Here is a 25953-nt window from a genome sequence, read left to right on the forward strand (position 1 = left end):
AGAAAGCATCATTTGGTAAGTTCTATAAACTAGATTGGTACTTGTTTAGAAAGAATAGATTTTGTGTGCCTACTAGTTTTATGCTTAAGTTGCTTGTGTGTGATGGATATAGTCGTTTGTTGGGTAACCTTGGTGTAAGGAAAACTTTTGTTGTGTTGCATGAACGTTTTTGGGAATATCATTTGCCATTCAATGACGTGTTGCATGAACGTTTATGGAAGTATAATTTTTCATTCATTGATGTGTTGCATGAATGTTTGTAAGAGTATCATTTGCCATTCATTGACGTATTGTATGAATGTTTGTGGGAGTATCATTTGTCACTCATTAACGTGTTGCATGAACATTTGTGGAAGTATTACTTGCCATTCATTGAGTTTGCATATAAATAAATCTGACTTATTTATTATTTTGGTATCAAGACCTTATATCCCTACAACAAAGAAATAATAACACCAGGCAAAGAGTCGTTAAATTCGTCAATATAAAAACTTGTCTTAGCATAAAAACTCACTTTTATCTTTCTGTTTCTCTCTACAATCTCTCTTTCGTTTTCCTCTTGTAGCTCCACTCTTTTTTCTTGACTCTCAGCCACGTCTCTATTTTCTTTTTCACTCTTTCTTTCTCTTGATTTTTTGGCCTCATTATCTTTTTTTCTCTCACTCTCTTTTTCTGTTTCACGCTCTCTTTTTCTTCCACTCTCCTATTTTTTTGAACTCTTGGCCTCACAATATTTTTGCAACTCATTCTCTTTTTTTCTTGAGGTTTCAGCCTCACCCTCATCATTTTTCTTAGGTGGTTCGGTCTTTCCCTTCATTACAGCTTGATCATTTTTGTCCCATTTTGGTTTTCAAGTAGTACTAGAAACAAAAGTATACCTTGATGTACCATTTCTTTTCAACTGCCTCTCCACCTTCATAGCCATGTGTACCATGTCCTCTACCTCCACATAATGTTGCAACTCAACTACATTGGCTATCTCCCTATTCAACCCACTCAAAAATCTTGTCATCATGGCCTCCCGATCCTCCACTACATTAGCCCGAATCGTAGCCTCCTCCATCTCTTTATGGTAATCTTCTACACTCTTAGACCCCTGTGTAAGATTTTGTAGTTTTTGGTAGAGGTCTCTATAGTAGTGGCTAGGTACAAATCTTCGCCTCATGATAGCTTTCAACTCTCTCCATGTTTCTATAGGCCTCTCAAGATTCCTCCTCCTATTAGTTACTAATTGATCCCACCAAATACTCGCATAATCAATGAACTAAATTACCACCAACTTCACCATCTTCTCCTCAGTGTAATTATGACAATCAAATACCAACTCTATTCTTTTCTTCCAGTCTAAATAAACTTCAGGGTCAGTTTTACCTTGGAATGATGGTATTTTCATTTTGATGCTCCCAAGGTTATTTTCTACTCCATCTCGACCCCTTGGGTTTGCCCCAAGTCCTCTTCCACACCTAACTCCTCTATGTCTACCCAATCCAATTTCAGATGTTAAGTCTTCCTCATCTTCACCATACTCTCCATTCTCATACCCATTCTCAATACTAGGCTCACGTTGTAACGCCCGTCCTTGTGGTGGTACTTCTTACAAAATATTTTTATTAAAGAACGACGGGAATTACAGTCCGATTTAAAACTTTTCAAAACTTTTCACTTGCATACCCAGGGTGCGAGACTCTACGTTTATAAATTAAAATGTGCTTTGGGATAAAAGAGGTTTATAGCGGAAAACATTAATTTCTACAATTAAAAGGCCTCTTGTGCATTTAAAACTCGTGCCTAGACTTCCGTGCTCTTCCCCATGGGCCGTGTCCGTCCTGATTATGCAGTTCTTGTGGGGGGAGGGACATGCATAAAACTTAAAATGAGTCGAAGACTCGTAAGCATTACTTCATACAATTAAAATATAATAATATAGGTTTTCATTCATGCGTTCATGCATTCGTACATACTATTACGTGCATGCATACGTGTCATACGTGCGTTCATTTGAAAACTTTACTGGACCGGGTTTTTCTCTTTTAAGCATGGGCATCCTTCTCGTAAAACGTTTCTCCCATCAGTGCCTTCATTTCTTCAAGAGGCGCATACTTACGTGCATATGTGCGTTCTTTTGAAAACATCACTGGACGAGATTTTTCTTTCAAAAGGCTTTCCTTTCTTTAAAACATGTCCCCCGTCAGTGCCTTCATTTCTTAATGGTTCGTGCATTCGTGCGTTCGTACATGCATGCATACATCCATTGGTTCTTATCACTTTAATAGGCCAGTACACACTGTTACGCCCCGTGTATTGGGATTAGCGGTCTTCCTTTGGACCCGAATTCCGCCCGTGGCCATGGGTTGGGAATCCCTTTCATAGGGGGCAGCACTGGGTGCACTTCCAGTTCTACTTACCCGGCATTGCAATCTGCCCATTCATTAGTACCCTTTTCATTCATTCATGTGGCCGTTATGTATCTTCATACATTTCATGCTTTAATGTCTTTCTTGCTTTTCATTCGTTCTTTCATGTCAGCTCGAAAGAGCTGGAGCTTTCATTCAGTTCATTCTTTCATTTAACAGTCCTTTCTTTTCATGAGAAAAACATCGTTTGGGGCATAAGCTTGAAAATCGTCTTTCCTTTTTCAGTTCATTTCAGTCCTATCCTTCCTTTAACAGTTCGTTCGTGAAAACGTCATTTAAGAATATACATGGGCTTAAACGTCAGCTTTCATGGCATCTATAAGCGTCACCTTGAACGTCGTCTCTCATGGCATCCACAAGCATCACCTCGTGGCGGACATGAAAGCGTCGGTTCGTAGGATCCATAAAAGCATCTGCTTTCATTCCTTTCATGTATTTTCATCATTTCGTGGATTTTCTTAGAAAATACATACAATAGATACAGCATATAGTCATCCATTCACATGCATACAATTAATACTTTGGTTGCATAAACAGGGACTGCCAAGGAGGGGCCGTACATACTTATACATTTGAACACTTAGCATTTTCTTTCGTAAAGCGTCTTTCGTTTCTTTTCGTGAGCATCTTAAAGGAAAAGCCTTTCTTGTATCTTGGGAAACTCTAGAAGAGTATGAACGTAACACTTACCTGGACTCCATGCTATTTGCAGGTCATGCAATCCATTCATGTGCTTGTCAGATGGCAACCTACATGTATACACATACCTTAGCGTTATTCTCTATCTAATACATAAGCAACTTAAACTATAAATAGAACTACGCTATACTTGGAACACTCTCCTTCTATCCCATGCACTTACGTGCCCTTTACTATGCTAAACCCTTCAGGGTCCACTTACAGTCACCACATCTTCCAACTCAAAGTCTTGTCTCGAGACTAAAGTGAACCCATGATTCACCTTAGGATTAAGACACTAAGATATTCGTCTTACTCTTCTTATTGAACTCATCTCGATGCATGACTCAGACCGACTAAGTCACGCATCCCAATCCTAGACAATATATCCGTCACTATCTTCGTGCACCTTAGCCCATACTAATCCTCATTCCCATCCATACAAGCCACACGGCTTTAAGCCAACTCTGAGGCTTAAGCACCGTGCAACTATGCTCATGACAGATTACCCATTGCATATAGTGAATCCATCCGACACATATGTCCACCCCGATTATACATGTACCTTACCCCTTCATCACCTAAGATCAACATATGACACGTTGATCACCTGCTTGTATAAACAAGCACCATACTCCGATATCAACCTTCTCTTAACCCAGCTAGCATGACTCTTCACGCTACCCATCCCTTTTGATAGTTCATCCCAACACTTAACACGACAAGGCTCCATTCACAACTACGCCTTATGTCACGTCATATAGCTTGAGATTGCTCCCAAGCTACACCATGACCTTGTCATATCACCTGACATCCCATTACATCATTTCTATGCCAACTCCTAACTCATCATGAGTACGGTTCCTCACGTACTCCTGTCACACTATGACATCTCATCACATTCCCGTTACGCCATTCCTACACTCTAACATTTCACCCATCATAAGCAAGACTGCCCATAACCACGTCACTTCGTGACGTTGCCCAGTTATGCTTCCGTTGCGTACTCTTACACTTGTACTGCTACTTCACGCATACTCCTAGCCATAAGTCCATCACGGTGACACTTGCCACCTTGGACTACAGGCTACGTCATAACTACTTTGGGACACTGTTTCACAGTTCCCGACACTACCCATCACGTTCCACGCCCATCAATCACTTAACCATCCTTATCTCTACGACATGCCACACGGAGTGTCACTGCCACGTGGAGTACACTCCACGTATACTCCATTCACACATACTATGCCACATTACCACTATGGCATACCCGCCATATGGTATATCACTCCATCACATGGAGTACACTCCATGTGTACTCCCTCTACATACGCTCCATCACCACTATGGCATACCCGCCATATGTTGCATCATTATATCACATGGAGTACACTCCTCGTGTACTCCCTTCATATGCATTACGCCACATCACCATTCTGGCATACCCGCCATATGGTGCATCACTCCACCATACGAAGTACGTTCCTCATGTACTCCCTTCATATACACCACACCACATCACCATTATGGCATATCTGCCATATGGTGCATCACTCCACCACATGGAGTACATTCCACATGTACTCCCTTCATACTCACGACGCCACATCACTATTATGGCATATCCGCCACATGGTGCATCACTCTGCCATACGGAGTACATTCCACATGTACTCCCTTCATATACTATACCCCACATAGAGTACTCTCAGCGTGTACTCTTCCCGTTCCATACTACGCTAAGAGGGTATATTTTACATATACTCTTCTTGTCTCACATTACGCCACACACAAAGTACACCTAGCGTGCACTATTTCCATTGCATCTGCCATGTCACCAATACAACACATACTCCACAACCACACTACACAGCACAGTCCGCAACACTTCACAGCACACTTCCCAATTACGCCCAACACTTCACAGTACACTACACGGCACAACACATCTCCACCCAACACATATATGCCCAAGACTTCACTACACAGAATGCGCAACAGTTCATCACACAGCACCACATCACAATACCACAACTCCACAAATACCAACAACACAGTCTACAACCTAGTCAACCAATCAATATCTAACATAATTAACGAGGGATAGAGGGTTATACCATCGACGGGATAACACGTGCATTACTCGTTGATCGTCATGGTCGATGATGTCGGAAGAGTAGTACGTGGCGGCTAACCCATGTACGTTAACTGCTTAGGCATTTGGATAGCTAGGTGTGGTCTTGGAAGGGCTTGTGGTGGCCTTGTGATGATGGCAAGGAGCGTAACACGGCGGATCTAGCCGTGTACAGTGGCGGTCAGCCATGCGTAGTGGCTGTCCATCACGTGCAGTGACTACCCACCACTCAAAGGGGTGGTTTGGACCTAGGGTTGGGCTGAGGGGTTGTTAGTGGAGCTCATGGTGGCACTGGGGTGGCACCATGGTGGCTCACGGCAGAGGAGGGAGGAATGGCTGTGTAAGGGGGAGGGAAACCCGTGAGAGAGTGAGGGAGAGTGTGCGTGCATGGGTGGTAGATCGGGGCTTTGGGCGGTTGGGATAGCTCGGTGGTGGCCTAAGGAGGTTGGAGGTGGTGGTCATCTGCCGTGGGTGGCGGTGCAAGTCGGTGAGAGCTGTGCAACCCGTGCATGGAGAAGGGGAAGCCCGTGCGTCGAGGAGGGGCTTCTGGACATGGGTCACACGGAGGATGAAGAGGGAGGGAAGGGGAGGTCCATGGTAGTGCTTGGTGGTTGTGGGTACCACATACGGTTGTGCTAGAGGCAGCGCACGGTGAAGTCGTGCATGGGTCTCTTGTGCATGCGACAGGGAAGGTGGCTGCATGGGAGGGCCTGAGCTCGTTGGAGGGTGATGGCCGGTGGAAGAGGAAGCTACCGTAAAGGTGGTGGCGCCATTGGGTGGCGCATGGCGGCGCAATGGACACCAAGCCCGTTCGAGCTTTGCACTTCAGAAAGGGAGAAAGGGAGAGCGTGAGAGAGAGGGGCTGGGCTAGGGAGGCTCGTCGGAGTGAGGTTCAGTCGGTGGTGCCGGCAGTGAGGGCTGCTGATGCACGGCGGTGCTGGGCTGAGGCTTGGAGCAGTTCGGCGTGGAGATGAGGCTGCGTACTATGTACGCTAGGGAGAGAGAGGAGAGAGAGAGAGCTACAAGAAATGAGGGAGAAAGAGAGGGGGTCTGCATATTTAACCCAGTCCCTTCGTCTGGGGATCCACGTAACGATCTAATGATGGATTTTGAATACTTATTTGAAAATGCATAAATATTAACTTTATTAAAAACACTTAGAGGAATTAAGGTAGAATATTATTTTAAACTAACTTTAGTTTATAAAATAATATTCTTCATCATTATAAAATGATGAAACCTCACTTAACATATTAAAGAGAATAAAACCATTTAGTTAACAAAAGCTCTCAACATAATTTAAATCTCATAATATCTTAAATAATTGAAATCATTTTAATAATGATATTAAAATTATTTCTGACAATTATAATATTTTTGGAGCTCTTCAAGAATGTTATAAGTGTCGTATTTAAGATAAATCTTAATTCAATAACACTGAAAATACTCCTTATAAATATTTCCAGCATATTTAAAACACTGGGCGTGCCCTGGAAGTAACAAGATATCTTTTGAAACATGCCATCATGGTTCAGCATGCATGACGAGTCTCGCAGTCGCTAGATAGAAGGGGCAGACAATTTACAAAATCTCTGCCCACGGGATTTGCTTAAGTCATAAAGACGGAACATATGTCAGAAAGAGAGAAGGGTACGTAAGAAGGAAGGAGCAGGGTATCACACACGTCGCCTCCAATCTCTCTCACCTTGCAGATTTCTAATCACTGCTTCTTGATTATCCATACTATCCCTCACTTCACCCACCAGCAACTTCAACCACTCAAACTGTTGTTACATGGCTTGCAACACAAAGGATGAGCTATCTACCAGCCCCTTGGGTGAGAAGTCACTCCTATGAGACATCATAATGTGCTGCACAAAAAGAATATTAGTGGAATACCTCATACACTCCCTTACGTGTTTGCACTTGAATAATGGCACTTCACTCGTGTTTCACTCTTAATTGGCTTTTTCACAATAATAGTCTCACACTCTCTTGCCTTTTACCTCAATAGTTTTCCCTCTCAAGTTCTTTAAGAACTAGTTGAACTAAAATCAAGATAATACAACCTTGTATTATTTCAACTAGTAATATAGATCCAAGAAACAATGAAGGAATAAAATGACACGAGACTCAATGAATTTATTTGAGGGAAAGAGTAATTATAAAACAAGATACCAACTAGAAAGATGTATTCAGCCCCTATAATGATAAAAGCTCAATCAACAAATACTTTCTTTCTCTTTGTTGTAACTATGTAGCAACCTTTAAATATGCTACATTTTATTTCCTTCTTCTTCTTCTTTTTTTTTTTCCAAATTTTTTTTTCTTTTCCTTTCATTTCTTTTCTTTTCCTTTTCTTTCTTTTATTTTCCTTTCCTTTCTTTTCTTTTCTTCTCTTTTCACTAATTCAATCACAAACAGCAATACTCAATTGTGAAAATCAAGCAATTGAATTCAAGCACATAAGAATTGACATTGAAATAGAAGAGAATCAATGGAACGACACTCCAAGCAACGGACAAACTTTGAGATGTAAGAAACCCTATAATTTTGAAACCCTAGGAGATGCAAATTTCAGTCCAACAAAAAAATTCTAAGAATTTCGACAGCCTACTTTTTTTTTTCAATTTTTAGAAATAAAAGATAAAATTAGACCTGATTGGAAACCTTGCTCTGAATACCAAATGATATGAACCCACGGGAATGGAATCCCTTGAACCCACAGTCAATTCGAAAACTTACCAAAGAAAGCCAAAATCAAGTCCATGGATGGAGAACCTAGACCCGATGAGAACTCGTTTCAAGAACCTAGATTATATTAAAATCTAGACCCGTTGAAGAACCCGTCTCAAGAACCCAGATTATAATGGAGAAACGCCACAAAGGTTGTGATTTACCTTTGATAAGTTCAAAAGTTTAATTAAGAACAAAAGGAGTAAAACTCAACTCACATTGAATAAATTCATCAAATTTAATAAACTTCTTAATATGAGGCAATAAAGAGTATTTAAACTAAAACCTAATTAAAATCCTAGCTAAAATAAAACTCCTTTTACCCAAAATGCCCCTGGATGAACTATGGCGCGGCTATAGTAACGTGGCTACAGTAATGCTATAGTAACCCGAACCCTAGTTCAATAAAATTATAAATTTCCCCACATGCCCTTGCATATGCCCCTTTAAGTGCTGCCCATAATAATCTCAATTATTCTAAACTAATAAAATAAGTCATTTAAATGAATTAAACAAGTTGAAAGCCTTCAAGTGCTCAAAGCTTTCAAGTCATGTTGTTGCCTTCTTCCATAGCTTATCAAATGAATCAAAACTGAATCTTCATCTTTTAAGCCCATCTTGAATGTTGGGCTCTTTCTAAACACATTCTAAGTGGATTGTATTAATCATTGCATTGCCTCCTTGTTCTTCTTGGCTCTTGACCATGTAATTGACCCATCTGGAACTTGCAAAGGATCTTTAAGACTATGTCCATTTTGATGCCCATCAAAACATGTTATCAAGACATCAGAGCAAAACTTTCATAAGCGTTCTTATTCGAAATTCCTTAGGCATATCATAATCTTTGACATCATATTCATATCATATCAAAGCATCTCACTGGGATAGAGACCATGTTTAACCCTCATGTTAGGGTTATAAAGCACTATTATACCCGTGGTAGGGCTGTATACCACTATTATACCTGTGGTAGAGTTGTATACCACTATTATCACTCGTGACAGAGCCGCATACTACTATTATACCCATGGCTAGGCAGTATACCACTATTATATCACCCACGGTAAGGCCATGCACCACTATTATACCTATGGCATGGCCTTAGCAAAACAGATAAAAAACATAATAGAATCAGATACAGATATAGAATCAGAAAGGCATGCTAAAGGTTCTCAGATGCCACATCATATCAAAATAGAGTACTGAATATATTCAGATCATTTCACATATTTAAAAATAGATTCATAACATCTTCCTCTCTGTAACGCCCCAAAGCCGGGTGGCTTGGAGAATTACTACTTGTCACTCTTAAACATGTCTCCTAACACATCCAAAGAAAAATTCTCCAAAAACTTTATAAATGAAATCAATCTAAAATCTTCTCAAATATCTCATTACAAACTCCACATAAACTTTAATGCAATAATAATAAATCAAAGGGGTCCATAACCTCCCGGTAATAGTAACATACCAAACTGAAAACACCATAGGTCCTACTAAACCCAAACCTATAATTAAAACTCAAAGGCATTAAAAACTAAGAACATCAAGAGTCCTCATTCCAACTACATCCCCTCAGCTTAACCATGATCACCAAACTAATCCAGGTCCTCATTTGGACTCTCCACATCATCTGAAAAATATTATCATGATAGGGGGTGAGTTATCACAACTCAGTAAGCAGAAATCATATGCTAGCGTGCAAACATGAGCATTTATAAAGTAGAGTATGCAGAATAAAATATTTTCCAGAGTTATCATGCAGAACAGAACATATTTTCAAAATAACAGAGCGATGGTTTTAAAACAAGTAAAACCCATGGTACTTTGGCATAACATAAACTGAGTATCATCATCAGATCAAAACAGAGCATCAAACAGAGCAGAGACCATGTTTCACCCCCGTGGTAGGGTTGTGCTAACCCCGGTGGCCAAACCAGGCAGAGACAGAGGTGAAATCTTTCCTTTATTCTTCTCGGAGCCCCGAGTGTGCACACAGGAAAGACCACAATAAAACCACTTTGTTTCCAAAGTGGGTGCACTCAGAGACAGAGAAGTTGGTACCAACCCAAACAGAGCAGAGCATAACAGAGCAGAGCAAAGCAGAGACAGAGTCAGATACGAAAACCAGTACACCATGCCAAAGGTTTTCAGATGTTCTATCAAAATAATACAGAGTACCAAAAATAGAATCAGAACAGTTTGCACACGCTGAACACAAAAGTCAGAACAAATAAATGCACAACTTTTCATATTCTCAATATCGCTCTTTTCCATATTTCAGAAATCACATGACAGAATTTAGCTCATGTCTACACAATGCATGTCAGAATATATTTTCTTTTTTTTTCATACAGATTTCATGAATAATGCAGATAAGAGACCGAGGTTGATCTTTGTTTTCACAAGTTTCCAACACAACACAAATTATGCAAGTTTTCATAAAATCAACCACAGTCTTATTAACTTGTACAAAAACCCAGCATAGGAACCCCGCTTACCTGACTCCTGCAGCGTATTATCTAAACCTTGAAAATGATCTCTATCAATCTCGTCACCTAATCATGAAAATAATATAGATACACTGATTATTAAACGACCACTGGCATAACTTCCATCTAATAATTAAAACATATAATCCCAAACCATATTATAGCAAAAACAACACACTAAGACAACCATATAGTAAATTGGACAGCCCCCATTTCAACCCAAAGAACCATATACTAATCTTTGATATATTCCTAAACGCTCACCAAAGTCAACATCAAACACAAAAATAAAATATCAATCCCACTTCAAAGGCCCTTAACTCCAAGCAATCACTTACAAAATAATTTAATCCTCCACTCCAACAGTCGTATAAAAACCCGAACAGTACAAAAGCAACACCCATTCAACTCCGACTATCCATTTGGTTTACTGCACATCCAAACCAAATACTTCAAAATAAACCACAAATCACACTCAATTCCGCAGCTATAACTCCCAACAACCAACACAATTTAACTACAACAACATTACACCATTTCCAAGCTCCTTCCGCACCACCTCGCCAACACCCAAAATCACCAACAGCAAACCAAGCCCAACCATAGATTATAAGACGTAGAAAAATTTTCCAAGAATCATAACATCACAAGCCACAAATCACTCGGTTTCCTTACCTCTTAACCGTTGGACAGAGAATCGGTGCCAACACTGCGGTAAGGAGAAGACGCAGCAACACCACCTACAAACATCCCACACGGCAGCACAAAGAAACAGGGGCCGAAGGAAGAAGAAAAACAGCAAAAAAAAAAATAAATAACTAAATAAACTGCAAAAACACTGAAAGGCGTCGACTAGAGAGGAAAAGAAGATACCTGAAGATGAAAGCACAGCGCGAGTGGAAGAGAAGAGCGAGTTTGAAGTGAGGGATGCCGACTGCAACAACAGTGGGGCGCGAGGGAGAGGAAGAGGAAGTGCAGTAATCGGTAACCCACTGAAACAGATGCAGCGCATGCGAGAAAGTCTAAGCCATGTGATTCAAAATCACGAAATCAACCCAAAGCAAACAAGGAGAGATGATCGGCGAAAATGATTTACCTGTTGGAGAGTCTGACTGCACGAGAGAAACCCAGAAAAACCAGAAGGAAAAGAAACGAAACAGAAACCGCAACAATGAGGAAATATTCGGAACCTCCAAACAATGCCAACAAATGGAAATGAAGAAGAAACCGAGAGAAAAAAAAAAGAAGAAGGAAACGTGGGAGAGAAGGAGAGGTCTGGACGTGAGAAAGAAAAATAAAATCAGAAACTGAAAGAGAGAAAGAGGGAGAAAGAAACGGGAGGGAAAACAGAAAGGAAAACCAAAACTTACCTAAACGATGCCGTTCAGACTAAACACGAAAATGGCTGGGCCATTATCACGCACGGACCGGGCCACTGATGAAGAAACTGGGCCTTACATCCTCCTCCCCTTACAAGAATTCCGTCCTCGGAATTCGCTACAAGCTATAAGAATTCTCTTCGAACAAGTGAGGATACTTGACTCGCATCTCTTCCTCGAATTCCCAAGATGCTTCATTGATAGCATGATTATTCCACAATACTTTAACCAAAGAAATAGTTCGATTCCGCAACACTTGCTCTTTCCTGTCCAGAATCCGCAATGGTTCCTCGATGTAGGTCAGGTCCTCTTGAATCTGCAAGGGTTCATGATTTATGATGTGAGTGGGGTCATGTATATACTTCCTCAACATGGACACATGGAACACATTATGCACTCCCGAGAACGCCGGTGGTAGAGCCACCCTGTACGCCACCGGTCCAATCCGATCAAGAATCTCAAACGGTCCAATGTATCTAGGGCTCAATTTACCTTTCTTTCCGAATCTCATAACTCCTTTCATTGGTGAAATCCTCAAGAATACCTTATCTCCCATCGTAAACTCTAACTGACGGCGGCGTTTATCTGCATAGCTCTTCTGTCGGCTTTGAGCTGCTTTCATTCTAGCCCGAATGATATCTATCTTTTCTGTGGTCTGCTGAATAATGTCCGGCCCAAGAAGTTTTCTTTCACCTACTTCATCCCAATACAATGGAGATCTACATCTCCTGCCATACAAAACCTCGTAAGGTGCCATCCCAATGCTAGCCTGGAAACTATTGTTATATGCAAACTCAACCAATGGTAAATGTTGCATCCAAGATCCCTTGAAGTCCATCAAGCATGCCCTCAACATGTCTTCTAAAATCTGAATAGTTCTTTCTGATTGTCCATCTGTCTGAGGGTGAAAAGCAGTACTGAAACTTAACTGAGTACCCATTGCCTCTTGTAAGCTTCGCCAGAACTTAGAGGTAAAACGAGGATCTCTATCCGACACAATGGATACCGGCACTCCATGCAACCTCACTATCTCCCGCACATACAGTTCAACTAGCTTCTCTAGTTTATAAGAAACTTTAATGGGCACAAAATGGGCGGTCTTCGTTAAGCGATCCACGATCACCCATATAGCATCCTGCCCACTTACGGTCCTTGGTAGACCTGTCACGAAATCCATGGAGATATGTTCCCATTTCCACTCTGGAATCTGAAGTGGCTGTAATAATCCTGCAGGTCTCTGATGTTCCGCCTTCACTTGTTGGCAAGTCAGGCATTGTTCTACAAATTTAGCAATTTCTCTTTTCATGCCATTCCACCAAAAGGACTCTCTCAAATCCCGATACATCTTGGTACTCCCTGGGTGAACAGTGTACAAAGAACGGTGTGCCTCTTCAAGAATTAACCTTTTTAGTTCATCATCAGCAGGTATGCATACTCTACCCCTAAACCTCAAAACTCCATCCTTGGAAATACAAAAATCAGTTTTGTCCCCGTTTCCGATCCCTTCTATTAACTTCACCAACCCTGAGTCCACTTTCTGAGCAGCTTTGATTCTATCTATCAAATCAGGTTGAACCACTAAACTGGCCATGAAAGCATTTGTATCACTAGCAATGACTTCGATACCGGCTCTTTCTAAATCCATTAGCAACCTATGCTGAGTGGTAATAGCTGCAACTGTCGATCCCACTGACTTCCTACTTAGAGCGTCGGCTACAACATTAGCTTTGCCTGGGTGATAATTAATGGTGCAATCATAATCCTTGATCAACTCAAGCCACCTCCTTTGCCTCATGTTTAATTCTTTTTGGGTAAAGAAATACTTCAAACTCTTGTGATCCGTATAAATTTCGCACTTTTCCCCATACAAGTAATGTCTCCAAAGCTTAAGTGCAAAAATAACTGCCGCGAGTTCTAGATCATGAGTGGGATAATTCTGTTCATACACTTTCAATTGGCGTGAGGCATAAGCTATAACCTTCCCATGTTGCATCAGTACACACCCCAAACCAAGCCTAGAAGCATCGCTATAAACAACAAATCCGCCTCTAGCTGTGGGAACTGTTAACACTGGAGCTGTCACTAATCTCTGTTTCAACTCTTGGAAGCTTTCTTCACACTTTGCTGTCCATTCAAACTTATTATTTTTCCTGGTGAGTGCAGTGAGAGGAACTGCTATCTTGGAAAACCCATCAATGAATCGACGGTAATACCCCGCCAATCCCAAGAAGCTTCTAACCTCATGGACATTCTTCGGTGCCGACCAATTAACCACTGCATCCACTTTTCCTGGGTCTACTGAAATACCATCCTTCGAAACCACATGCCCCAGAAACGTGATTGAATCAAGCCAAAATTCACACTTCTTCAACTTAGCAAACAGCTGCTTGTCTCTGAGTGTCCCAAGTACCAACTTCAAATGTTCTTCATGCTCGGTCTCGCTTTTGGAGTAAATCAGTATATCATCAATAAAGACAACCACAAACTTATCCAAAAACTCATGGAACACCCTGTTCATCAAGTCCATAAATACTGCTGGGGCGTTAGTCAAGCCAAAAGGCATGACCAAAAACTCATAATGGCCATAACGGGTCCTGAACGCCGTCTTAGCCACGTCTTCAGCTCTGATCTTCAACTGGTGGTAACCCGATCGAAGATCAATCTTCGAAAATACTTGAGCACCCTGAAGCTGATCAAACAAATCTTCTATACGGGGTAGCGGGTACTTATTCTTTATGGTCACCCGATTAAGTTCCCTATAATCGATACACATTCTCATCGATCCATCCTTCTTCTTCACAAAAAGAACTGGAGCTCCCCAAGGTGAAACACTGGGCCTGATGAAACCCTTGTCTAACAAATCTTGCAACTGCTCTTTGAGTTCCGCTAATTCAGACGGCGCCATGCGATAAGGTGCTTTCGAAAGAGGTGCCGTGCCTGGAATTAACTCAATAGCAAACTCTACCTCCCGCTCGGGTGGAAGTCCCGATAAGTCTTCAGGGAAGACCTCTGGATAATCTCTCACAATAGGTATCTGTTCCAACTTCAACTCTTCTGTTGGTGCTTCAACCACACAGGCTAAGAATCCCTGACAACCATCACGCAACAGTTTTCCTACCTGAAGGGCAGAAATGATGGGTGGAGCCAACCTCACTTTCGACCCTGTGAACCGAAATTCACCTTCATTAGGGGGCCTGAACACCACTTCCTTCTTAGCACAATCAATACTGGCGTGGTAGGAAGCCAGCCAATCCATACCCAAAATCACATCAAACCCAACCATGTGGAAAACTATTAAATCTGCTGGCATCAGTCTTCCCTCTATAGAAAGAGGGCATCCAGGTAACATCTCACTACAGACTACAGAATTCCCTGTTGGGGTCGCAACCACTAACTTGTTCCTCAACCTTTCAGCATCTAAAGTGCAAAATTTAGAGTACGCCGTGGAAACAAAAGAATGTGTCGCTCCCGAGTCAAATAACACAATAGCATTATTAGAAAACAAAGAAAGAGTACCTGTGATCACATTCAAACTCATTCATGAACCAAGAATATTCAAAGTCTTAACCAGAACCAATCAAAGAAAAAGAAAATAATAGAAATTATAAATCCTTAAAGCAAAACAAAAGAGTCGTACCAGTGATCACGTCATTCCTACCCTCAACCTCTCCAGGTGTCAGTGCAAAAACTCGAGCAGGCGCAGTAGGACGTTGATTGCTGCCCCGGGCTGATACTTCATTCCTCTGAGGTGGCGGTATGAATGTCTGGTTGCTCCTATTTTGCATTGGGCAATCCCTGATGTAGTGTCCTGATTTGCCACAACGAAAACACAATCCCGCCCCTTTTCTGCACTCTCCGGAGTGCACTTGGTTGCATGTCCTACACTGGTAGGGCTGTTGATTACTCTGAACCGGCCTTTTTCCTGAACTGCTACCTTCACTCCTCCTTTTCCATGGTCCCTGGTCCATGCCAGACTGGTACCCAGTAGGAGTAGTCCTCTTCCTCTGCTCATGCAACGCAACACTTCTTTGAAGGGTTCTTTCAAAAACTGTTGCTTTGTTCACCAACTCTGAGAAGTTCCGAATCTGGAAACCCACCACACGCACATACAGTTTCTCATTCAGTCCTTGCTCAAATTTGCGTGCCTTCTTTTCCTCATCGGGAATCAAATAAGTGGCAAAACGGGATAACTCAGTAAACCTAGCAGCATACTGATGTACCGTCATAGTTCCCTGAACCAAGGTGGCAAATTCCATAGCCTTGTCCTCACGGAAAGAGCTAGGGAAGAAGCGCTCTAAAAATATCTGCTTGAAGTGCAGCCAACTGATTATCTCTGTCCCCTCTGCTTCTCTGATGGTCCTTTCAGCGATCCACCACCTCTTCGCTTCCCCAGTAAGCTTGAATGTGGCGTATGCCACCTTTTGCTCCTCAGTACAGGTTAGGACTCGCAAAATCTCCTCAATGTCCTGAATCCAATCCTCCGCCAAAGTTGGATCGCCTCTCCCATCAAATAAAGGAGGGTGCATTCGATTGAATTGCTCAACAGTACAACCCCCTTCATTGAAATTACGCTGGCGACCCGCGGGATTCTGCACAAGGTCATCAATTAATTGATGTGCAGCTGCTCGTAAAACGTCGGAAGCACTCGGGTTTGCTTCCCTTTCGTTCTCGTTCGCATTCAGATCCGACATGCTTCGTTCTCTACGACGAGGTGGCATCCTGACAAAATAACTTGAATTTTTAATCAACGCTTCAAAATAGAGTTTATAAGAACATAGAAAATTTAGTGGTATTTGTAAAAACAAAACGTATATATTATAATTCAAAACTATAAGAATACTTATAACGGAGAATAGAAAAGTACATATAACCGTAGTAATAGTCAATTTCCAAAAACTAATACTTAAACCCATTTAACTACTTAAGAAGGCTCCGTTATTAAACTAAACCTTAATCAACATGAACTTAGTTCATAGACCTCTGAAATACCACACCTCATGGCTATTCCTAAAGCCTGCGAATTCTAAGACTTTCCACATCAACAATATTCAATCCTATAGTTCGCTTTACTATCATAATAAATCTGAAAATGACTTCTTAATCACTATCTATACTCTAAAATCTTTACCTCCTATGAACCCACAGAAATCTAAACCTCCAAGGTTTATAGTATGCAGAATTCTAACCTGTCTCTGATACCAAATGTAACGCCCCAAACCCGGGTGGCTTGGAGATTTACTACTTTACACTCATAAACATGTCTCCCAACACATCCAAAGAAAAATTCTCCAAAAACTTTATAAATGAAATCAATCTCAAATCTTCTCAATAATCTCATTACAAACTCCACACAAACTTTAATGCAATAATAATAGATCAAAGGGGTCCATAACCTCCCGGTAGTAACATACCAAACTGAAAACACCATAGGTCCTACTAAACCCAAACAATAATTAAAACTTAAAGGCAATAAAAACTAAGAACATCAAGAGTCCTTATTCCAACTACATCTCCTCAGCTTAACCATGTTCACCAATCTAATCCAGGTCCTCATTTGGACTCTCCACATCATCTGAAAAAAAATTTATCATGATAGGGGGTGAGTTATCACAACTCAGTAAGCAGAAATCATATGCTAGCGTGCAAACATGAGCATTTATAAAATAGAATATGCAGAATAAAATATTTTCCAGAGTTATCATGCAGAACAGAACATATTTTCAAAATAACAGAGCGATGGTTTTAAAACAAGTAAAACCCATGGTACTTTGGCATAACATAAACTGAGTATCATCATCAGATCAAAACAGAGCATCAAACAGAGCAGAGACCATGTTTCACCCCCGTGGTAGGGTTGTGCTAACCCCGGTGGCCAAACCAGGCAGAGACAGAGGTGAAATCTTTCCTTTATTCTTCTCGGAGCCCCGAGTGTGCACACAGGAAAGACCACAATAAAACCACTTTGTTTCCAAAGTGGGTGCACTCAGAGACAGAGAAGTTGGTACCAACCCAAACAGAGCAGAGCATAACAGAGCAGAGCAGAGCAAAGCAGAGACAGAGTCAGATACGAAAACCAGTACACCATGCCAAAGGTTTTCAGATATTATATCAAAATAATACAGAGTACCAAAACAGAATCAGAACAGTTTACACACGCTGAACACAAAAGCCAGAACAAATAAATGCACAACTTTTCATATTCTCAATATCGCTCTTTTTTCAGATTTCAGAAATCACATGACAGAATTTAGCTCATGTCTACACAATGCATGTCAGAATATATTTTTCCTTTTTCACACAGATTTCATGAATAATGCAGATAGGTGACCGAGGTTGATCTTTTTTTTTCACAAGTCCCCAACACAACACAAATTATGCAAGTTTTCATAAAATCAACCTCAGTCTTATTAGCTTGTATAAAACCCAGCATAGGAACCCCGCTTACCTGACTCCTGCAGCGTATTATCTAAGTCTTGAAAATGATCTCTATCAATCTCGTCACCTATTCATAAAAAAAATATAGATACGCTGAGTATTAAATGATAATTGATATAACGTCCATCTAATAATTAACACTCATATTCTCAACCCATAGTATAGCAAAAACAACTCACTAATACTACTAATAGTAATTTGGACAGCCCGCATTTCAACCCGAAAATACCATATTCTAATTTTAACAATTACCAAAACACCCACCAAAATCCACGTCAAACACAAATAACCAAAATATCAACCCCACCTCAAAGGCCCCTAACTCCAAGCAATCATCACAACTCAACCACAATGCAGCTCCAACTATTAATCTCCACTTCAAACGGTCAAAAAGAAACCCATATAACACAAAAACAGCCCCCAAACAATCCCAAGCATTACTCGATTTACTGCTCGACCAACCCAAAACAATTCACAATTCCAAGCCAAATCCAACACAAAGTGTTTGTTAATTCACAAAAAGTGTCCGAGAACTCACAATACACCTCCAAATATTTCATTGAAGTGAAATAAACTGACTTGAGGTGAAGTGTGTGTGCGTGCGCGTAAGACCGAGACCGAGCATGGCTTACCAGTGAAAGAAAAGAATAGATTCTCCGGAATTAGCTTCACTGATTACCCGAGAAACTGAAAGTCCAATAACTAGGAATCACAAGTCACGGAAACTCAAGAACCGACGAAAATACAACTCAAACTCACGGCAACCAAAAACTGCAGAAAGAGGATAGAATCAAAAATAAATTCGAAGAGGAAAACCGCATGAGTACGTTACGGCAAAGAGAAATACCAGCAGAGGTTTCAATGCTTACCCGAAACTCACCAACCCGAAAATACTCTCACGCACAGCAACCAGAAAACTCACAAAATGCTACTCAAAACTCACGGCCAAAACAGAAACTGCAGAAACAGAGGATAAAACAAACCAAATACTAAGGATCAGAATCTGCACAATTTCAGTATATGAAACCGAAACCTAAAGGGATGAGAAGGAAACACTTACCAGTCGAAAAAATGGAGGAAAGAGAGGTACTGCTCGCTGACTTGTAGAGGAAGAACAGAAACGTGAAAATGGAGAGAAAACAGAGTGTAGCAGACGGCAACTCACTGGAATAATAAGCAGTGCAAGAGAGAAACCGCAACAATGAGGAAACTAGGGCAGAGAATCGGAACCCACAGACTAACGCAGCAACAAGAAATAAGTAGAAACCGAAAGAAAAGAAAGAGACGTGCGCGAGAGACGTGCGGAAGAAACCGAAACTGCGGAAGAGAAGGGAGAAAGAAACGGAAAACAGAGGAGATAAACATACCTCCCAAAACGACGCCGCTCGGTGGTCTCACTAGACAATAAAATGGCTGGGCCATTTACACGCACAGATCCGGGCCACTGATGAAGAAACTGGGCCTTACATCCTCCTCCCCTTACAAGAATTCCGTCCTCGGAATTCGCTACAAGCTATAAGAATTCTCTTCGAACAAGTGAGGATACTTAACTCGCATCTCTTCCTCGAATTCCCAAGATGCTTCATTGATAGCATGATTATTCCACAATACTTTAACCAAAGCAATAGTTCGATTCCGCAACACTTGCTCTTTCCTGTCCAGAATCCGCAATGGTTCCTCGGTGTAGGTCAGGTCCTCTTGAATCTGCAAGGGTTCATGATCTATGATGTGAGTGGGGTCATGGATATACTTCCTCAACATGGACACATGAAACACATTATGCACTCCCGAGAATGCCGGTGGTAGAGCCACCCTGTATGCCACTGGTCCAATCCGATCAAGAATCTCAAACGGTCCAATGTATCTAGGGCTCAATTTACCTTTCTTTCCGAATCTCATAACTCCTTTCATTGGTGAAATTCTCAAGAATACCTTATCTCCCATCGTAAACTCTAACTGACGGCGGCGTTTATCTGCATAGCTCTTCTGTCGGCTTTGAGCTGCTTTCATTCTAGCCCGAATGATATCTATTTTTTCTGTGGTCTGCTGAATAATGTCCGGCCCAAGAAGTTTTCTTTCACCTACTTCATCCCAATACAATGGAGATCTACATCTCCTGCCATACAAAACCTCGTAAGGTGCCATCCCAATGCTAGCCTGGAAACTATTGTTATATGCAAACTCAACCAATGGTAAATGTTGCATCCAAGATCCCTTGAAGTCCATCAAGCATGCCCTCAACATGTCTTCTAAAATCTGAATAGTTCTTTCTGATTGTCCATCTGTCTGAGGGTGAAAAGAAGTACTGAAACTTAACTGAGTACCCATTGCCTCTTGTAAGCTTCGCCAGAACTTAGAGGTAAAACGAGGATCTCTATCCGACACAATGGATACCGGCACTCCATGCAACCTCACTATCTCCCGCACATACAGTTCAACTAGCTTCTCTAGTTTATAAGAAACTTTAATAGGCACAAAATGGGCGGTCTTCGTTAAGCGATCCACGATCACCCATATAGCATCTTGCCCGCTTACGGTCCTTGGTAGACCTGTCACGAAATCCATGGAGATATGTTCCCATTTCCACTCTGGAATCTGAAGTGGCTGTAATAATCCTGCAGGTCTCTGATGTTCCGCCTTCACTTGTTGGCAAGTCAGGCATTGTTCTACAAATTTAGCAATTTCTCTTTTCATGCCATTCCACCAAAAGGACTCTCTCAAATCCCGATACATCTTGGTACTCCCTGGGTGAACAGTGTACAAAGAACGGTGTGCCTCTTCAAGAATTAACCTTTTTAGTTCATCATCAGCAGGTATGCATACTCTACCCCTAAACCTCAAAACTCCATCCTTGGAAATACAAAAATCAGGTTTGTCCCCGTTTCCAATCCCTTCTATTAACTTCACCAACCCTGAGTCCACTTTCTGAGCAGCTTTGATTCTATCTATCAAATCAGGTTGAACCACTAAACTGGCCATGAAAGCATTTGTATCACTAGCAATGACTTCAATACCGGCTCTTTCTAAATCCATCAACAACCTATGCTGAGTGGTAATAGCTGCAACTGTCGATCCCACTGACTTCCTACTTAGAGCGTCGGCTACAACATTAGCTTTGCCTGGGTGATAATTAATGGTGCAATCATAATCCTTGATCAACTCAAGCCACCTCCTTTGCCTCATGTTTAATTCTTTTTGGGTAAAGAAATACTTCAAACTCTTGTGATCCGTATAAATTTCGCACTTTTCCCCATACAAGTAATGTCTCCAAAGCTTAAGTGCAAAAATAACTGCCGCGAGTTCTAGATCATGAGTGGGATAATTCTGTTCATACACTTTCAATTGGCGTGAAGCATAAGCTATAACCTTCCCATGTTGCATCAGTACACACCCCAAACCAAGCCTAGAAGCATCGCTATAAACAACAAATCCGCCTCTAGCTGTGGGAACTGTTAACACTGGAGCTGTCACTAATCTCTGTTTCAACTCTTGGAAGCTTTCTTCACACTTTGCTGTCCATTCAAACTTATTATTTTTCCTGGTGAGTGCAGTGAGAGGAACTGCTATCTTGGAAAACCCATCAATGAATCGACGGTAATACCCCGCCAATCCCAAGAAGCTTCTAACCTCATGAACATTCTTCGGTGCCGACCAATTAACCACTGCTTCCACTTTTCCTGGGTCTACTGAAATACCATCCTTCGAAACTACATGCCCCAGAAACGTGATTGAATCAAGCCAAAATTCACACTTCTTCAACTTAGCAAACAGCTGCTTGTCTCTGAGTGTCCCAAGTACCAACTTCAAATGTTCTTCATGCTCGATCTCGCTTTTGGAGTAAATCAGTATATCATCAATAAAGACAACCACAAACTTATCCAAAAACTCATGGAACACCCTATTCATCAAGTCCATAAATACTGCTGGGGCGTTAGTCAAGCCAAAAGGCATGACCAAAAACTCATAATGGCCATAACGGGTCCTGAACGCCGTCTTAGCCACGTCTTCAGCTCTGATCTTCAACTGGTGGTAACCCGATCGAAGATCAATCTTCGAAAATACTTGAGCACCCTGAAGCTGATCAAACAAATCTTCTATACGGGGTAGCGGGTACTTATTCTTTATGGTCACCCGATTAAGTTCCCTATAATCGATACACATTCTCATCGATCCATCCTTCTTCTTCACAAAAAGAACTGGAGCTCCCCAAGGTGAAACACTGGGCCTGATGAAACCCTTGTCTAACAAATCTTGCAACTGCTCTTTGAGTTCCGCTAATTCAGACGGTGCCATGCGATAAGGTGCTTTCGAAAGAGGTGCCGTGCCTGGAATTAACTCAATAGCAAACTCTACCTCCCGCTCGGGTGGAAGTCCCGATAAGTCTTCAGGGAAGACCTCTGGATAATCTCTTACAATAGGTATCTGTTCCAACTTCAACTCTTCCTTTGGTGCTTCAACCACACAGGCTAAGAATCCCTGACAACCATCACGCAACAGTTTTCCTATCTGAATGGCAGAAATGATGGGTGGAGCCAACCTCACTTTTGACCCTGTGAACCGAAATTCACCTTCATTAGGGGGCCTGAACACCACTTCCTTTTTAGCACAATCAATACTAGCGTGGTAGGAAGCCAGCCAATCCATACCCAAAATCACATCAAACCCAACCATGTGGAAAACTATTAAATCTGCTGGCATCAGTCTTCCCTCTATAGAAAGAGGGCATCCAGGTAACATCTCACTACAGACTACAGAATTCCCTGTTGGGGTCGCAACCACTAACTTGTTCCTCAACCTTTCAGCATCTAAAGTGCAAAATTTAGAGTACGCCGTGGAAACAAAAGAATGTGTTGCTCCCGAGTCAAATAACACAATAGCACTATTAGAAAACAAAGGAAGAGTACCTGTGATCACATGCAAACTCATCCATGAACCAAGAATATTCAAGGTCTTAACCAGAACCAATCAAAGAAAAGAAAATCATAAACATTATAAATCCTTAAAGCAAAACAAAAGAGTCGTACCAGTGATCACGTCATTCCTACCCTCAACCTCTCCAGGTGTCAGTGCAAAGACTCGAGCAGGCGCAGTAGGACGTTGATTGTTGCCCCGGGCTGATACTTCATTCCTCTGAGGTGGCGGTATGAACGTCTGGTTGCTCCTATTTTGCATTGGGCAATCCCTGATGTAGTGTCCTGATTTGCCACAACGAAAACACGATCCCGCCCCTTTTCTGCACTCTCCGGAGTGCACTTGGTTGCATGTCCTACACTGGTAGGGCTGCTGATTACTCGGAACCGGCCTTTTTCCTGAACTGCTACCTTCACTCCTCCTTTTCCATGGTCCCTGTTCCATGCCAGACTGGTACCCAGTAGGAGTAGTCCTCTTCCTCTGCTCATGCAACGCAACACTTCTTTGAAGGGTTCTTTCAAAAATTGTTGCTTTGTTCACCAACTCTGAGAAGTTCCGAATCTGGAAACCCACCACACGCACATACAGTTTCTCATTCAGTCCTTGCTCAAATTTGCGTGCCTTCTTTTCCTCATCGGGAATCAAATAAGTAGCAAAACGGGATAACTCAGTAAACCTAGCAGCATACTGATGTACCGTCATAGTTCCCTGAACCAAGGTGGCAAATTCCATAGCCTTGTCCTCACGGAAAGAGCTAGGGAAGAAGCGCTCCAGAAAGATCTGCTTGAAGTGCAGCCAACTGATTATCTCTGTCCCCTCTGCTTCTCTGATGGTCCTTTCAGAGATCCACCACCTCTTCGCTTCCCCAGTAAGCTTGAATGTGGCGTATGCCACCTTTTGCTCCTCAGTACAGGTTAGGACTCGCAAAATCTCCTCAATGTCCTGAATCCAATCCTCCGCCAAAGTTGGATCGCCTCTCCCATCAAATAAAGGAGGGTGCATTCGATTGAATTGCTCAACAGTACAACCCCCTTCATTGAAATTACGCTGGCGACCCGCGGGATTCTGCACAAGGTCATCAATTAATTGATGTGCAGCTGCTCGTAAAACGTCGGAAGCACTCGGGTTTGCTTCCCTTTCGTTCTCGTTCGCATTCAGATCCGACATGCTTCGTTCTCTACGACGAGGTGGCATCCTGACAAAATAACTTGAATTTTTAATCAACGCTTCAAAATAGAGTTTATAAGAACATAGAAAATTTAGTGGTATTTGTAAAAACAAAACGTATATATTATAATTCAAAACTATAAGAATACTTATAACGGAGAATAGAAAAGTACATATAACCGTAGTAATAGTCAATTTCCAAAAACTAATACTTAAACCCATTTAACTACTTAAGAAGGCTCCGTTATTAAACTAAACCTTAATCAACATGAACTTAGTTCATAGACCTCTGAAATACCACACCTCATGGCTATTCCTAAAGCCTGCGAATTCTAAGACTTTCCACATCAACAATATTCAATCCTATAGTTCGCTTTACTATCATAATAAATCTGAAAATGACTTCTTAATCACTATCTATACTCTAAAATCTTTACCTCCTATGAACCCACAGAAATCTAAACCTCCAAGGTTTATAGTATGCAGAATTCTAACCTGTCTCTGATACCAAATGTAACGCCCCAAACCCGGGTGGCTTGGAGATTTACTACTTTACACTCATAAACATGTCTCCCAACACATCCAAAGAAAAATTCTCCAAAAGCTTTATAAATGAAATCAATCTCAAATCTTCTCAATAATCTCATTACAAACTCCACACAAACTTTAATGCAATAATAATAGATCAAAGGGGTCCATAACCTCCCGGTAGTAACATACCAAACTGAAAACACCATAGGTCCTACTAAACCCAAACAATTAATTAAAACTTAAAGGCAATAAAAACTAAGAACATCAAGAGTCCTTATTCCAACTACATCTCCTCAGCTTAACCATGTTCACCAATCTAATCCAGGTCCTCATTTGGACTCTCCACATCATCTGAAAAATATTATCATGATAGGGGGTGAGTTATCACAACTCAGTAAGCAGAAATCATATGCTAGCGTGCAAACATGAGCATTTATAAAATAGAATATGCAGAATAAAATATTTTCCAGAGTTATCATGCAGAACAGAACATATTTTCAAAATAACAGAGCGATGGTTTTAAAACAAGTAAAACCCATGGTACTTTGGCATAACATAAACTGAGTATCATCATCAGATCAAAACAGAGCATCAAACAGAGCAGAGACCATGTTTCACCCCCGTGGTAGGGTTGTGCTAACCCCGGTGGCCAAACTAGGCAGAGACAGAGGTGAAATCTTTCCTTTATTCTTCTCGGAGCCCCGAGTGTGCACACAGGAAAGACCAAAATAAAACCACTTTATTTCCAAAGTGGGTGCACTCAGAGACAGAGAAGTTGGTACCAACCCAAACAGAGCAGAGCATAACAGAGCAAAGCAGAGCAAAGCAGAGACAGAGTCAGATACGAAACCAGTACACCATGCCAACGGTTTTCAGATATTATATCAAAATAATACAGAGTACCAAAACAGAATCAGAACAGTTTACACACGCTGAACACAAAAGCCAGAACAAATAGATGCACAACTTTTCATATTCTCAATATCGCTCTTTTTTCAGATTTCAGAAATCACATGACAGAATTTAGCTCATGTCTACACAATGCATGTCAGAATATATTTTTCCTTTTTCAC

General features: G+C 41.4%; 1 protein-coding gene and 1 long non-coding RNA gene across 2 annotated transcripts; both read right to left on the minus strand.

Moving 5' to 3' along the window:
• Positions 1 to 18287: 18287 nt before the first annotated feature.
• LOC118349726 lies at positions 18288 to 19160 on the minus strand. The gene is made up of 3 exons (XR_004802641.1): positions 19141 to 19160; positions 18904 to 19042; positions 18288 to 18338 (listed from the first exon to the last, which is right to left on the minus strand). It is a non-coding gene; the product is annotated as an uncharacterized LOC118349726 (long non-coding RNA).
• Positions 19161 to 23153: 3993 nt separating this feature from the next.
• Positions 23154 to 23884, minus strand: LOC118349648. Its single transcript, XM_035695157.1, has 2 exons — positions 23296 to 23884; positions 23154 to 23221 (listed from the first exon to the last, which is right to left on the minus strand). The coding sequence occupies exons 1-2, from the start codon at positions 23882 to 23884 to the stop codon at positions 23154 to 23156; spliced, it is 657 nt and encodes a 218-aa protein (XP_035551050.1).
• Positions 23885 to 25953: the final 2069 nt, after the last annotated feature.

The sequence above is a fragment of the Juglans regia genome, chromosome 10 (genome assembly GCF_001411555.2).
Source record: "Juglans regia cultivar Chandler chromosome 10, Walnut 2.0, whole genome shotgun sequence".
Classification (NCBI taxonomy): Eukaryota; Viridiplantae; Streptophyta; class Magnoliopsida; order Fagales; family Juglandaceae; genus Juglans; species Juglans regia.

Bases quoted from the DNA above. Each gene is read 5' to 3' on its own strand.
- LOC118349648 (XM_035695157.1), bottom strand. From the start codon at position 23,884: ATGACGGTACATCAGTATGCTGCTAGGTTTACTGAGTTATCCCGTTTT. The intron at 23,222-23,295 runs GTACGACTCTTT...GTTCTGGTTAAG, and splicing joins TAGGAATGACGTGATCACTG to ACCTTGAATATTCTTGGTTC.